At 45.5% G+C, this 13,576-nt stretch overlaps 1 protein-coding gene across 2 annotated transcripts in view; it reads right to left on the reverse strand.

The window, feature by feature from the left end:
- EPS8L2 (EPS8 like 2) overlaps positions 1-13,576 on the reverse strand; it is a 66,867-nt gene that overhangs the window by 8,725 nt on the left and 44,566 nt on the right. For both annotated transcript variants that reach the window (XM_027795251.2, XM_013304029.3), the window contains 11 exons: positions 12,911-13,060; positions 12,688-12,767; positions 12,131-12,270; positions 9,885-9,964; positions 9,274-9,400; positions 8,826-8,914; positions 6,310-6,384; positions 5,126-5,274; positions 4,817-4,943; positions 4,318-4,433; positions 474-585 (listed from right to left, as the gene is read on the reverse strand). In XM_027795251.2, the coding sequence (XP_027651052.1) occupies positions 474-585; positions 4,318-4,433; positions 4,817-4,943; positions 5,126-5,274; positions 6,310-6,384; positions 8,826-8,914; positions 9,274-9,400; positions 9,885-9,964; positions 12,131-12,270; positions 12,688-12,767; positions 12,911-13,060 (1,245 nt within the window). The remainder of the gene's footprint in view (positions 1-473; positions 586-4,317; positions 4,434-4,816; positions 4,944-5,125; positions 5,275-6,309; positions 6,385-8,825; positions 8,915-9,273; positions 9,401-9,884; positions 9,965-12,130; positions 12,271-12,687; positions 12,768-12,910; positions 13,061-13,576) is intronic.

The following is a 13,576-nucleotide window of genomic DNA, read 5'->3' on the forward strand; positions in this document are numbered from 1 at the left end:
TTCCTCATTCTAGCTATGCTTTGAACAGAAGTCTTTTTCTTGAGTCATAGATCTGTCACAGTTCGTGTGCAGACTGTGTCCTACATTCTCTAGCTGCCAATAATGTTGCAGTAAGAGAAAGGTTATGAAAAAGGATGTTTTCATAGAAAATAATTCCTTGGGGCAGGGGGGAGTGGTAATAATGAACCTGGTCCCAGGAAGTTGGTCAGCAGTGTGCTACAGTAACTTGTTTTCCTTCCTCCTCATTGCTAGTTAAGATATGACTGATGTGTTTCAGCTGAGCAAATGATCCAATGTATACAGTCAGCCTGCTCCAGCTCAGACATAAAGCTTTAGGTTTGAGCAAAGCTTTGTGTTACTGCTCAGAAGACACTGAGCAAAAATGAGTTGGCACTTGCCAGTGTCTCCAGATCCCTCTCCTGCTCCTGGCAAGAGGAGGAGACACCTTTTTCCTTCCAAGCATGTTCACATACCTCCAGGATTTCATCCTTAAGCACTGAGAGTTCGTTGGCATTTCGTGCAGTGAAATCATAGCGGATTTTGGCATATCTCTTCGGCAGAGCCATTCCCTGTGCCTCAAAATTCCTGCAGGAGAAAAAAAATCAGAGTTTTAATGGAGGCCCATCTAATAACTTGGCCAATACAGGTTCACTGGCGAAAGGGGAGTGCTGATGGCTGTGTGCCGGTGCAGGTAGAAGGTAGAGAGCCAGCTGTGCTCGTGTTAGCCTGGTGGGGGGGGGTGCCGCGGGCAGTGCCCCTTTGCTCCTCTATTTTGTGGAAGATTTTCACCCCTTATTTTCGCAAAACATCCCGCGTTTGGAAACAAACCAAAAAAGCTGTCCTGCTGTTTGGTTAGTGGCCTTTTTGGGGACCTGTGAGGCTGCTGCTTTCAGGATAGAAGAAAAAGGCTTCCTCCCCTGTCAGGTGGTGCTTTGCAAGGGTTAGGGAGACTGACAAAGCACAAACAAAATGCTCTGATTGCACCTCCTGTGAAAAATAACAGTGAAGCCCTCCTGTTCTGATAAATGAAAACAGCTGCCCCATATGCCAGGGCAGGGAGCAGCAGGCATCAGGGCTGGGAGAAAGGGTATTGAAAACGAGTGGAGGTAGAACTGTCTGGAAATTCTGTGGTCATTTCATCAGGCAACGCTGAGCTACTGAAGCAGAATTTGCAGGTTCCCAGGAAAAGTGAGTTTGAATGTATTCTAAGACTTAATTTGGGGGGAAGAGGAATGTGTTAAAATATTTTGCTTGGGAAGTTCTGAAGCAAGAATATACAGCTTTCAATGTTGAACTGCCTTTTTGTTTGGAGAGAGTGACAAAATAAATATGGTAGATTGTCAAAAAAGGAAAATGGTGAGAAAGTGGAATGAAAGATTCTCTTTGACCCAAATGGAAATGTTGGTTTTTTTTTTATAGGGTTTTTTGCCTGGCTTAGGAAAATTTTTCAGCTCTCATCTTTTTTTTCTCTAGTTAAAATGGGTGTAGCGTTATTTTTTAATTCCAAAAATGTTTGTGATGTGGAAAAATTGTCTTGCCTTGTTGCATAAGGGCAGGTAGGAACTATTTTAACGCACTTTCTGCTTGTGACTTGCAACCTGCACAGCTGCCTGATGCAGAAGACTCCTGGGTGCTGTATTTACTAGGGGGTCAGGTTCTCCAGTTTTTGTCAAGTTCTGTGTAACCTGGTGAACCTAGTACTTCCAGCACTGCTAGCAACTATGGGTTTTAGCCTGATGTTTTCTATTGCCAAGCTCTTGGGTTTCATCAGTGATTTTAAATCTCTGATCTGTGGCAACTCAGCTCTTTGTGGAATGCTTCTGAAGCATCTGTAAAACCTGCCTTTGAAAAGCAAGGCTGTTAGGCTTAGTTTCAGTTCATTTTACTGTCTTTGTTAGATAACCTTTGGTGGTCTGAAAAAGGTTGAAACTGCTGGTTCAGTGGTTTGATATTATGCCTGCGGCTGTACTATTGCCTTTAGCTTGCTTGATTTGGGCCAACTCTTGGTCTAGTTACAGCCATGTGCAATATATAAGTTGTAAGTCTGCAGTGGGGGAGAGCTTGGAGCAGACTTTCTGACAGATTGAATCCACCAGTCAAGAAAGGGAGTGGTGGCCTTACCCAGCAGTGCCCTGCAGGCAGGGAGGGGGAGGAAGGCTCAAGTTAGGTAGAAATTACTTCTTCTGTAGCATTCCAGAAGGTAAAGGAGTCATGAGGAGAGAAGCTGGGGGGGGGCTGAGGCTAATGTGTACTTTGCATGGACCTAGATTTTACACAACTGACCTTTGCCAATTATGGTAATACCGTTTGGGGCTTTCATGACACTTCTGTGCAGCCAAGAGCCCTGGTGTAAATAACAATACTGATGCATGGGTATTTTTGCTAATATAGGGTCTCTTGGTTAGGAAACTAGTTCAAACTACTCTGAAAAAAAGCATGAGTATGGCAACAAATATGTTTGTCCTAGGACTGTGATCTGGGCAGACTTGGCTGAGGTCTGCTCTGGACTGAAGATGGTGTCTGAGCACCTTCTCAATTTTCAGCATCTGCTTCGATGCTGTTAACTTTTGGGGTGTTTTTTTCTTAAATGTTATCCGTAAGGAAAAGTTGCTGTTGATATTCTGAAAGGTAGGTAAAAAGTTATGACACCTATCCCAGGACAAAAGAGATTCTCATCTACTTTTCCATGAGCCCGTACTGTAGTTAGGTGGGGTGGTGTCTTAGGGAAAGGGTCACCTTGGTAAAAAGGCACGCTGTTAATTTATATTCCAGGACTTGATACTAGTGTTTGTAGTTTGCCTGTGCTGAGACTAGCAGATGAAAATTTTCCTTGGGTGCATTGTCTACCAGTCTCTAAAGACAGACTTAAATGCTGTTGTGTAAACTAGGTTCTTATTTTTCATAACCTCACTGAGAAAAAGGGAGCTGGAGAAGACGATCATAATTCTTTCCCTACTCAGCACTGAATCTGTACTGTTTTATGGTCCCACTGGGACCTTTGATGGGGTGAATGAGTTAATTTGCTAATATAATTGGATTTAAGGTGTTTTGCTGTGAATTTGAACTTTTTTTTGTAGTAGTAGTGGAGCTTATACATCTTTTAGATTAGAACATAAACCCATGAAAAAACAGTCTGGCTTGAAGATTTTTTTTTCACAGTGTTGAGCTAGCTACAGAGGAGTGCAGGGTTAAGTGCTTTGCTGGCTCTGGACTTCCATTCTTTAAAGGTTTGAAGTTGATAACTTCATGCCAAATCACTGCGAAGCAGAGTATGGCATTTGTAATTTGGGAAGAGTTTGTTGAAACTCAGAGATGTTGTGAAAATTTCAAAGGTGTAAGTTCATGTAAACAAGCAGGCAGATGAAAAGCCTCTAAACTTTGAGTCAAAAGTACTTTCATAAGGATCTTATACCATGAGTAACTGGTGATAGAATACTGGTGGCAGGGCAGCGTGTTTGCTTAAATTGTGGAAGAGCCATCTTTCCCTTGGAAAAAAGCCTGAGGCAATGGGCTGGCCTGGTTGGTTCCGGTTGGGAACTAAACTTTCCAAGGCTTCTGAAGAAAGGGGAGGATTTTTCCCTATTTTCTGGATTTATCTCGTTCAGAAGAGCTGTCTGAAGTCAATGCCCTGTCAGTTTCCTGATGGAGAGATGGGCAAGACTGGAAGCACATTCTTGTTTTATTTAGCCTCTGATATATTTTTTTCCTTTTGGTTGTGTCTAAGAGCAAAAGGAGGAGCTGCTGCCTCTGGTGAAGCAAAAGGGTACCTCCTTGGTTAGAACGTTTTCCATGCAGTGCCACTGAGGTCAGCGCTGCGTTTTCAGTAGTGGAAAGCTTGTGTGGGCTCATGCCTTGGTACAGATTCCTCCTATAAGCATGTTCTTTCTGTGCAAGCTGCTGTGGCTTTAGGATGAGCGGAGAGATACTAACTTCTCTAAATATATAGAGAACAAAAGTGCAGTGCAGTGTCTTTGGCACATGATCTTTAATACTGCTTTGGGCTGATGCTAGGAAATGAGACCTACTATTTGATAGTCAGTCAATATTTTTGACTCTTGTGATGGAAAATGCATGTAACCAACCTCTTTCCTTGTAGACCTGTTGATGATTAAAAGGCAGACAGCATTTACAAGAATAATCACTCGTCTGATCTTTGAGTTCTCTTGATCTTGTTAACAACTCTGAATTAATAATGTCAGAGAGTTACCTACCAGGGCGTCAAGACATCCTGGTGTCATAATCTGTTGCAGTGTGTGTTTATGAGGTTACATGGTGGGAGCCAAGGCACCGTTGTCCAGGGTGGCGCTGATACCTTACCTACTTACATGCTGAGTTACGTTCTGTTTAAATGCATCCACAGCTTGTGTCTGGTCAGTGGTCTGGCCACGCTTGAGTGAGGAGTTACGGTAAGGATATCCATTGGCTGATGATAGCTGGAAAGGCAAAAATGGAGTCAGCCTTACCAGAAAAGGGGAAACTCTATCAGAGAAAAGGACAGTGATAGTAGTAGATGAATCACGGAAGCTTTTGGTCACAATGAGGTGCACACCAAAGAAAGGTTCTTCAGGCAAACTTCTGTCCATGGGGCTCAGTTACAGTGTAGTATCCTACTTCCTGTTGTTCAGGAGGTGGGGCTGGTTACTGCTGCCTTTTTCTGGCATAATTTTCTTTCTGTATTTAACTGGAGTGACCAGATCCAACTGAGTTTTGAGTCGACTACTTGTTATACACCATCGCAAACCCCACAGATCTATTTCTCACTCTGAAAAAGGGGGAGGAAGAGGGAAGAGAGGATGACTGGGGGCACAGGACTAACCTCTTCTTGCAAGTGCCCAATATCTATCTCCCAGGGAGCTCCACGGAAGATTTCCACGGGTGGTTCCCAGCCATTGCGGAATTTGGGGATGTAGGTGGGGATATTTGCTTCTCGAGGCCATTCAGCTCTAGGACATGAAGCAGGGAATATGTAGTGAGATTTACAAGGAATCTGTTTCTGAAAGCACATCAGGGAGAAGCAGGCACAGCAGGGCATCCTTGACACTTTGACATGACTATAAAATCAAGCATCCCCTCTGTCTTTTTCAAGAGCTTGGAGAACTTGGTGAGATGGCAGCTCTGTCCTCACCTGGATCGGGTCCATGTCTCTCCCAGGGAGTCCCAGAGATTTATTTCTTTTGGTGTCAGGTGTCCTCTGAGGAAATCTGTGGCGTCTTTAGAAAGAAGTGGGCTGACAACGGACCTGGCAAGCTCAGGGCCACCACAGCTACTGACGATCTGGAATGTGCATACACAAATATGAGGGATTTTGTAGGAAATGTTCAAAATATCAAATCGGCACGTGCACAAAGGAACAGAAATCAAGGACAGGAAAATCAGTGGCTCTGATCCTTTGAAGTCTCTGTGCCTGCCCGCTCCAAAGGAAGCCAATGTACCCTCCATGGTGCGTACCTCTAAAACCAGGCTAATTCATGTTAGACTTGCAATTCCAAAGTTCTCCTCTATGCCTTCACGTGTAAGGGTGAAGTTTCACAACACAGATGAACTAAATTAATGGTTTGATGCCATCTAAAAGGGATGCTGTGTCCCTCAGCATCCGCTTATTATCCTTGCACTGCACTGATAGTACTTGATTGGCAGATTTTATTAAGAAGAAACAAATAGATAAGGCAAATAGTTCCTGAGTGAGTTCTCCATGGTATAAAATGAAAGCCAGAAGGCAAGCCTTCATGCCAGGGGATGGCCTGACTCCTGTTGGCAGCAGCTAATCCTTAGATCAGCTCAGTTGTCTCAAGAAATATCAACCTAAATCTTTGAAGAAGACTGGACAGTTCAGAGGAACACAAGAATTTTTCTATTGGGGCCAAAGCAAGATCTGATCTAAAAATTAGCCGTTGTTAAGAGACAGGATACATTGCAAGCTGGCACTTTAAAAAATGGAAAATCACTTGGTATTTCTGTGTCCCTCCTGGCTTCTTTTTCAAGTGAGGATTTCTGTTTCCTATTTTCAGTGCAAATATTGAACCATGTTTGCCTGGAGATGAGGTCAGGCAGATCCTGAAGGGGAGCCATAGCTGCTTGTGCTTTTCTTCACAGTAGGCCTTTATTAAAGGGGTTTGCATTTACTTCAAGCTGAAAATCAGATCAGAGGCTAGAAACACTGGCATTGTTGCTTCTACACTTTACTGAGAAAGCTTTAGCCAGTTGTGAGCAGTCTTCTAATTCTTCTGCATAATCTAGCCACCTCTAAGTGTGAAATCAACATTTGAAATAAAAAGTGAGTTCACAGTGAAACCTGTGAATAATATTTACCAGTTCCAGCGGCCCAAATAAGAAATGCACCAACTCTGAAGCGCTGGGGTTCTGGATGTGCTTTCTCAGTTTGGCCTGAAAAGAGAAAGGAAACCCAGTGTAACCCTAACCTGATTTTTTATTTCCCCTTTCTGTCACACAGGGGGATCGTTGCTGACTAATGCATGCTATAGTTAATAACAACCTAAAAAGTACGGAAACTTTCAACAGTGAACCTGAAATCAGGGAAGAAGAGTGAGTGAGTGGGGAGTAGGAATCATTCAGTTTTAGGTCATTCTTATTTTGTGTCCATTTCTAAGGGTGTTGAATTTCAGGAGGGGTGGAGTACCTACTCTGTTAAAATCAGACCCTGTGGAGCTGTTTTGAGCAGAAGCAGGAAACTTTGGCTTATTTTGCAAGTCTTGGTGAGGAAGGGCCGGGCCTATTACTTCTGACTCTTGCAAAGCTGAAAATCCCGCTAGTTCCCGTGAATGAAAATGACAGAGCAAGTGTTTTGGGGGGGTCCCTTGGCAAACTGCTGACAAGGAAAAATCTCCACCAAGGTCTTGGTTGCAGCACCTAGAGCTGCCCTGGCTGCTTAAATGCTTCGTATTTGGGGTAGACGGGTGGACTGGAGGGGTGAACACTTGGGATTACTTTACTGTAAGAACTGCGTTTCATTAAGAGCAATCAGCTAAGCTGTGGTGAGAAACCACTTCAGTGTGTGCTTCCTTTCAGCTCTTTTAGTGTCCTGTGCTACTGGCATTGCTGCAATGGAAAACGGACTTCCTCCTCCCTACCCAAATGCAAAGCATTTTAAATGCTGGTGATTAAACGTTAATGTGGAGCGGAAAGTGTGAAATAATGATGGTGACAAGGTGACTAAATGAAATGGCACTTCACAAGGACTTTGCAGCCACGTGGCCTGTGACAGCAGTGTTAGGGCAGACGTGGCAGTGCTCTGCCACTGATTCCCCACTCTCCTTCTTACTTGCCCATGGCCTCTTGCCAGGAGATCAGTTGCTCTTTGTGAGATTGTGGATAGGCAGGCAGCAAAGTCCAGGCAGGGAGAGCTTGGCCATGTGAATGATTTTTTTACGTGTTGGCTCCCGCACTGCTGACAGAGAGGCAGCAGCAGTGCAGAGCTTGGGGGCCAGAGCATTTGCACAGATGGGCGCTTGTGGCTTTGTTGCATAATTGGCAGCGTCCAGGGAAGGACACTCGCCTCCATCACAGACCTGTGCTGTGCTAAGGGTTTGGCTGACCACGCCGACTCTGGTGTATTTATCTCAGCTGTGTCAGCAGTCAGGGCTGGGATGTGACAGCCTGGCTGGGATTTCTTTATGCTTGGAGAATCCTCAGCTGCTGCTTCAGGGAAGCTGACATCCCACTGTGGATGTGTGGCATGGTCTTAGTGGGGCACTGGATTGGTTTGTGCAAGACCAGTGATTGCTGGCCAGAGCTGCCACCTCCAAGACTTGGTTCTGGTCCTGAGCAGGCAAAAATTATGTGTATTTGCTTCTAAAAGAAAAGGCTGGAGCTTGCTGTCCTGCATTAAGGTTGTTTACAATCTCTGTGATTTTCTGACTAATTACTTCTCAGGAAAGATATTAGGCTGTGTTCAACTGGGCAAGTTTGGTCAGAACTGACAGAATTTCCTTCTGGCTTGTTACCCTCCTGGTCTCACATACTTCACTAAGTGGAAGTAGCAGCACTGGGAACATCTTCATGCTCCTACTTTTCGTCCCTTTCTTAACAGAGTGACTCTTCCAGAGGAGAAAGAGAGCAGGAGCCAGGAATCTCAGGGCAGTGGGGGATATCACTTATTGTTAACCAGAGACTTCCCAGGCCTCTGGCTGAGGCAGCTTTACAGCTGCTCTGTAGACAGAATTGGATAGAACAATTTAAAGTAGAAAAGACTCTCTTTTTCCTTAATATTTATAGTCCTCTGTTTTATGCTTGTAAGAGTAGCAAGGACTAAAGCTGTCACAAAACTACCCAGATTTTTAAAGGCCACAAGCAGAAGTGAGTGTCTAGAGTGGGGATATCTATATGTAAGCCTTTCCATGGCTGTCGGCAAGGTGGGCATGGCACATCTTGGCTCCCTAAGCTCAGAACTTTGCAAATGCTTTAAGTCAGCACTGTATCTGAAAAGAGATCCAGGCAAGGCCCTTGGCTGCTCAGTCCCGTCCTGGATGCTGTGCTTCTAGTTTCAGATTAACAGCTTGGCCCAAGAAACCTGCACAAGCCTGACACAATGTTTGTTCCGGATTCTGAAGAATCTGGAATTCATACTTTTTCTCCTTGATAAGTGTTTTCGGTTCAGATTTCACTTTGAATGCTTATTGCTGTGACAATGGGGAAAAGCCTTGTCACTGCTTGAGACAAAAGGCAGTGTTTGTTCTGGATTCTGAAGAATCTGGAATTCACATCTTTGTCCCTTGACAGTTCAAATTTCACTTTGAATGCGTGCTGCTGTGAGATGTGCGGAAAAGCCTTATTCACTGCATGGGATGAAAATACCCTCTGTGTCTTACCAAGAGGTTAAAAGCCAGTTTGGTTTTCTGGAAGCAGTCGATGAACTCGGCCTCGCTTGGGGGTCTTGCTCGAAGGGTCAGCATGCCCTCTTTCATGAGAAGGTGGAGAGAAAAACACTTTAATTAGAGCATCCCTTTTCAGGAAATTTTCATCTTGCTGGCACATGGAAGGCACGGCAATAATGGGTGCTGAGACTAGAACTACTAGAAATCAAGGGTTCAAGAGAAGCCAGAAGTCTTTCCCTGTGTGGGAGGCTTCACTAGGTTCCGTGTGCTCTACAAGAGGTCCCCACAGACCAGCAGCACCTTCCAAGCTGGTGTAGCTGCTGTTGGGCCCATAGCCATGCTGCTGCATCAGTCTGGCCTGGCTAGGATGCAAACTGAGCTCTCCCCGCAACCTTCACCCGTGCCCCTGCCTTCCCCATTTGTTCTAGCTGCTGCACTGTACCTGCTGGCCCTTTCTTCTTGTTCTTCTTCCCTTTCTTCCTTTGGTTGAGCTGTCTGAATGCCTCTGCAGCCTTCTGAAGCCTGGCGACAAACACTTCAATGTCATCCAGAGTGCAGTTCAGGATTTGCTGTGAGGACAGAAATGCAACAAACCAAGGTAAAAGCGAGCCCAAACTGCACGCAGCTGGGAAGCCGGGATCGCAGAGCGTGCTGCTTTTTGCCTGTTCCAGTTCCTGGAAGAATGCACAGGAATGGGGAATCCAGGCATGAAATTAAGCTGAATTCATCACTTTCCAAACACAAAGCTGTGCCTGGCTGTGTGCTGTACTTCTCAATGTGACAAGTGACCCCTGCTAATGGACGTCTGGAAAGTAACTCCAAGACTGGGCTGTGGGCTGGGGAGGAGCAGACCTTCTGAAATCAGCAGAGCTACTTCAGGTCAAAGGACATCATAACTGACCCATGATGGACTCTGCTTTTGTTCATCTTATCTTTATGCACAGCAGTTATCAGGTTAATGATGACTATGCATAAAATGTCTGCTCATGGAGGAGCCCCTTGCTTCTTTTCTCTCTTTCTGTCTATTGCCTGTGCGCTGTTCATATTACCAACCGTTTCTTTTTCAATCTTCTGTGCTAAGATGGCTCGGGACTCTTCATGGTCATGAGAGCTGGAGCTTCGTCGTTCATAGTCTGCAAACAAGGGAGGGAGCAAAAAATACATTTACTATCGGGGTGAAAATAGGCTCCATTAAATGCAGGATGGTAAATCCTAGCTTGGTGTTTTATTCTGGGTTATGAGAGCACCTAAGGAGATCATAAAGAGCAGGAGGTACTCAAAGTTGCCAATTAAATTTCCTAGGGTCACAGAACTTGCCCGCCAACCCTCTGTGTTGATACGCTGCGTGTTTTCAAATATAAGCAATGAATAAATTGTGAGGAGCTGCCAGCTACAGGCAGAGACCTGCAAGCCCCAGTCTCCAGCTGCTGTGAGTCACTGACTCCTTTGCCTTTGATGCATCTGTGCTGCCTTAGTCCCGCAGAGGAGCTGAAGAGCCACCAAGTGCTCTGCAGAGCACTCTGCGTGTATACAAAGTGCCATTAGATTAACTCCCACTCTCTTCTAACCTCCAGCTCTCCTCAGGAGCCTTCCTTCTCCCAGAGATGCCAGTTTAACTAAATGGTAGTTGAGAAAGAAGAACTAAGACCTAGAAGTGAATACAACTGTCCCTCGCTAGAAAGCAGTGTGCCAGGAATTCTGCATGACTGATGCTTAGGCAGGCCTGTGTATAAATCGGCATTTTTGTACAAACTCGTGTGCAGTCTTTCAAGTGTTTTAAATTGGTGTTCAAAAAAATCCTTCTGCAATAAAAAACACAGACACCTCCCTGCTTCCAGAAGACAGGTGCTTGGTGAGGGGGTGATGTTCTGGTGTGAACAATTGCTCAGGAGGCCTCTTGCGAAAAGAATAACATGAAATGGAGTTTGGAAGGGCCAGTAGAGCAGGTGCTTGGACAGCAGGCTTATAAAGTGGAAGAACTAGGGAGGCAGTTTTGGCAAAGGACCGTGAAAATGTACGTCATCTTTAGGTGTTAAGATGAGGTGATTAGTTTTGACAGGTTTTGTAGAAAAGCAATAAGGCGTGTTTCGAAGGAGAAGCAATCTCGGCAAACAGGCATCATTCAAGGCTTTCTCCTGTCACCTGCTTTCGTGCCAGGCTCTGTGTTCTCAGATCCAGAAATCCTGCCTGAGTAAATGCCCAACTCTGTTGATGTAAGCAATGGGCTTAAAGCTTTATGCTGTGTCCTGGGAAGGGCAGAGTTAAGGGTGGCCATTTTATTAAAAACTGCTGTTGCATCAGCATATGGATGTTTATACACGGTCCAGCTCTGAAATATAGATCTTATTTTCATTACGCAAAACTGGACTTGAAATAGGCTCTCCATTCAGGAGGCCAGAACCGCTCTTTGGCTTCAGATCCCATCCTGGGGAAACGAGTATTTTCTATCCTCAGCCAGTGTTTGGAGTTTCTCATAGTATCCTGATTACACGTTTTCCTTTAACCTAGAAATTAATCCGAAGAGAAGGTGGTACAATAGGCAGTGATAAAAAAGGCTTACACTTTGCTCGTCATTTTAATCAGATTGAGCTTTTGTTGGAGAGTTTATTTCTGTTATGGGGAGCTTATTTCTGTTACCACTTTCTCCAAAGGTAAATACAAGTTTTTTCAAGCTGGCTCAAACAGGATGAAGTCAGGATGGTTTTGGAGTAAGATTGTAAATCCGCGCATGAGAGCGCTGAGTTCGCATCTGCATTTCTACACTCATCTCTAGGAGAATTCATGCAAACCACTTGATTTCTGAGGGTGAAATCTTGGCTGCTGTGAAGTCATCAGAGCCAGGAATTTGGCTTTCTGACCAGGTCTGTCTTGTCTGTATGTTTTAAGATCACTGATGCCTGCTCTGAATGTCATGTGATGGCTCAGTTTTATGAGGGGCTTTCACCTGTTTTGGGAATTTCAGTATCCCAAAATACAGGTGTTTATTACAAGTTGTTTCTAGGAGCTTTGAATTATTGAGCTGTTGCTGAACAGAGGATGCCAACTGCTAGCCCAGTGGGTACAGATGTTTGCTGCGGCCCAATTCTTAGGCATTTATAAAGCACAGCCAGATAGGCAACAATATGTTGTGCCTTTGGTATGTGTCTGTGTTGCATTATAATGTGGTGAAAAAACACTGAGCTTCCCTGCAGTTCAGCAACACAGGGCCTGAAATGACCACAGACCATTTCAGGAGGGTTGACTATCTGGGCTAATGAGTCCTCCGTCCCCAGGACAGACTTGCTGAGTGCTCCCAGTACCTGGATCGTGCTGGGAAGGGGGTGCCACCCGGTTCCTGTTCATCGCTGAGCCTCGTGTGTCGTGCTGGATTGGGATGGGAGCTGGCCCTTGTGGCGGTGGGAGGATGGATTGTCTCTGCCTGATCTTTTCTTGGTTTGCTCTGCAAGGGAAACAAGCAGAACAACCCTATCAGTGGCTGCTGGTCCTGTTTCTGAGAGGCTGGTGTGTGAATCATAGAATGGTTTGGGTTGGAAGGGACTTTTAAAGATCATCTACTTCACCAGACCAGGTTGCTCCAAGCCCCGTCCAACCTGGCCTTGAACACTTCCAGAGATGGGGCAGCCACAGCTGCTCTGGGCAACCTGTACCAGTGTCTCACCACTCTCACAGTAAAAAATTTCTTCCTTATGCCCACTCTAAATCTACCCTCTTTCAGCTTAAAGCCATTCACCCTTTTTCTATCACTACATGCCCTTGTAAAAAGCCCCTCTCCAGTACCATTGTAAATGGGACTTTCTTTTTTTGTGTGTGTTTTGCTTTGTTTTTAACTCCCAGCTGTATCGTGCGGTGTACATACTTGAGTGTCTGTGGCCGTATCTTCTTCCCGTGCTTGTGGTCTGCCAGGGCACTTTCTATATCCTCGTGAACCATCTCCGCCTTAAAGATAAAACGGGGATGTTTTTAAGGCTTTGCTTTGGAAAGGATTGAGGGCTCCAGTGGGCAAAGGAAGGAGGGGCTGGCAGACAGCTAGGAGCATATTTTGTTCTCTGTTTCACACCAGCAAGGAGGGCTCTGCTTACCTCCACCTCGTCACAGTTGAAGAAGTGGATGTCAGGTTTGTGCTGCTCTGAATCCTGACACACCAGAAGGAGGATGGAGGAATAGCGCATCTGATTCAGCACTGTTTGGCAGTGCTGGACTGTCGGCAGAGGGAAGTCTTCCAGCTCCTCCTGGAAGAGAAAGAGGAAGGGGTCAGGCAATGGGGAGCTTGGAACCAGTGGGGAATGGTCCTGTGCGTGGACCTCTGGGATCCCTGTTTGAGGAGTGAGACCTGGCAGAGCTTGTGCTTCACAGCACAGTGGCGGTTTGCTGGGCTCTTCAGAGACATGTGTCCAGGTTTGCAGAGGGGCAGTGGCTTGGGACTGCGGAAGAGGAGAGAGGTGCGTGGCAGAGGTGAGCTCTTGTTTTCCTCTGGGCCCAGCATGAGACTTCAATAATAGGAGCTTTGTTGCTTACCATCATGCTGTGCTCTCCCTGTACTAGTATGCTTGTTGTGCATCCCAGCAGAGCACTGGGAGGGATGATGCTTCCTGTGAGGGGCTCACCCTCCCACTGTTTCCTTGGATGACCTTGGGCTAATGTTGTTTAGTTTCTTATTGTTCAAATTGGGGCAGCACCATCCCTCTCCCACTGTCTGGCTGCTCTTTCCCCTTGGATTAGGTGCCCTCTGTGCATGTACATAGATC

This window comes from Falco peregrinus, chromosome 9 (genome assembly GCF_023634155.1).
Source record: "Falco peregrinus isolate bFalPer1 chromosome 9, bFalPer1.pri, whole genome shotgun sequence".
Taxonomy (NCBI): Eukaryota; Metazoa; Chordata; class Aves; order Falconiformes; family Falconidae; genus Falco; species Falco peregrinus.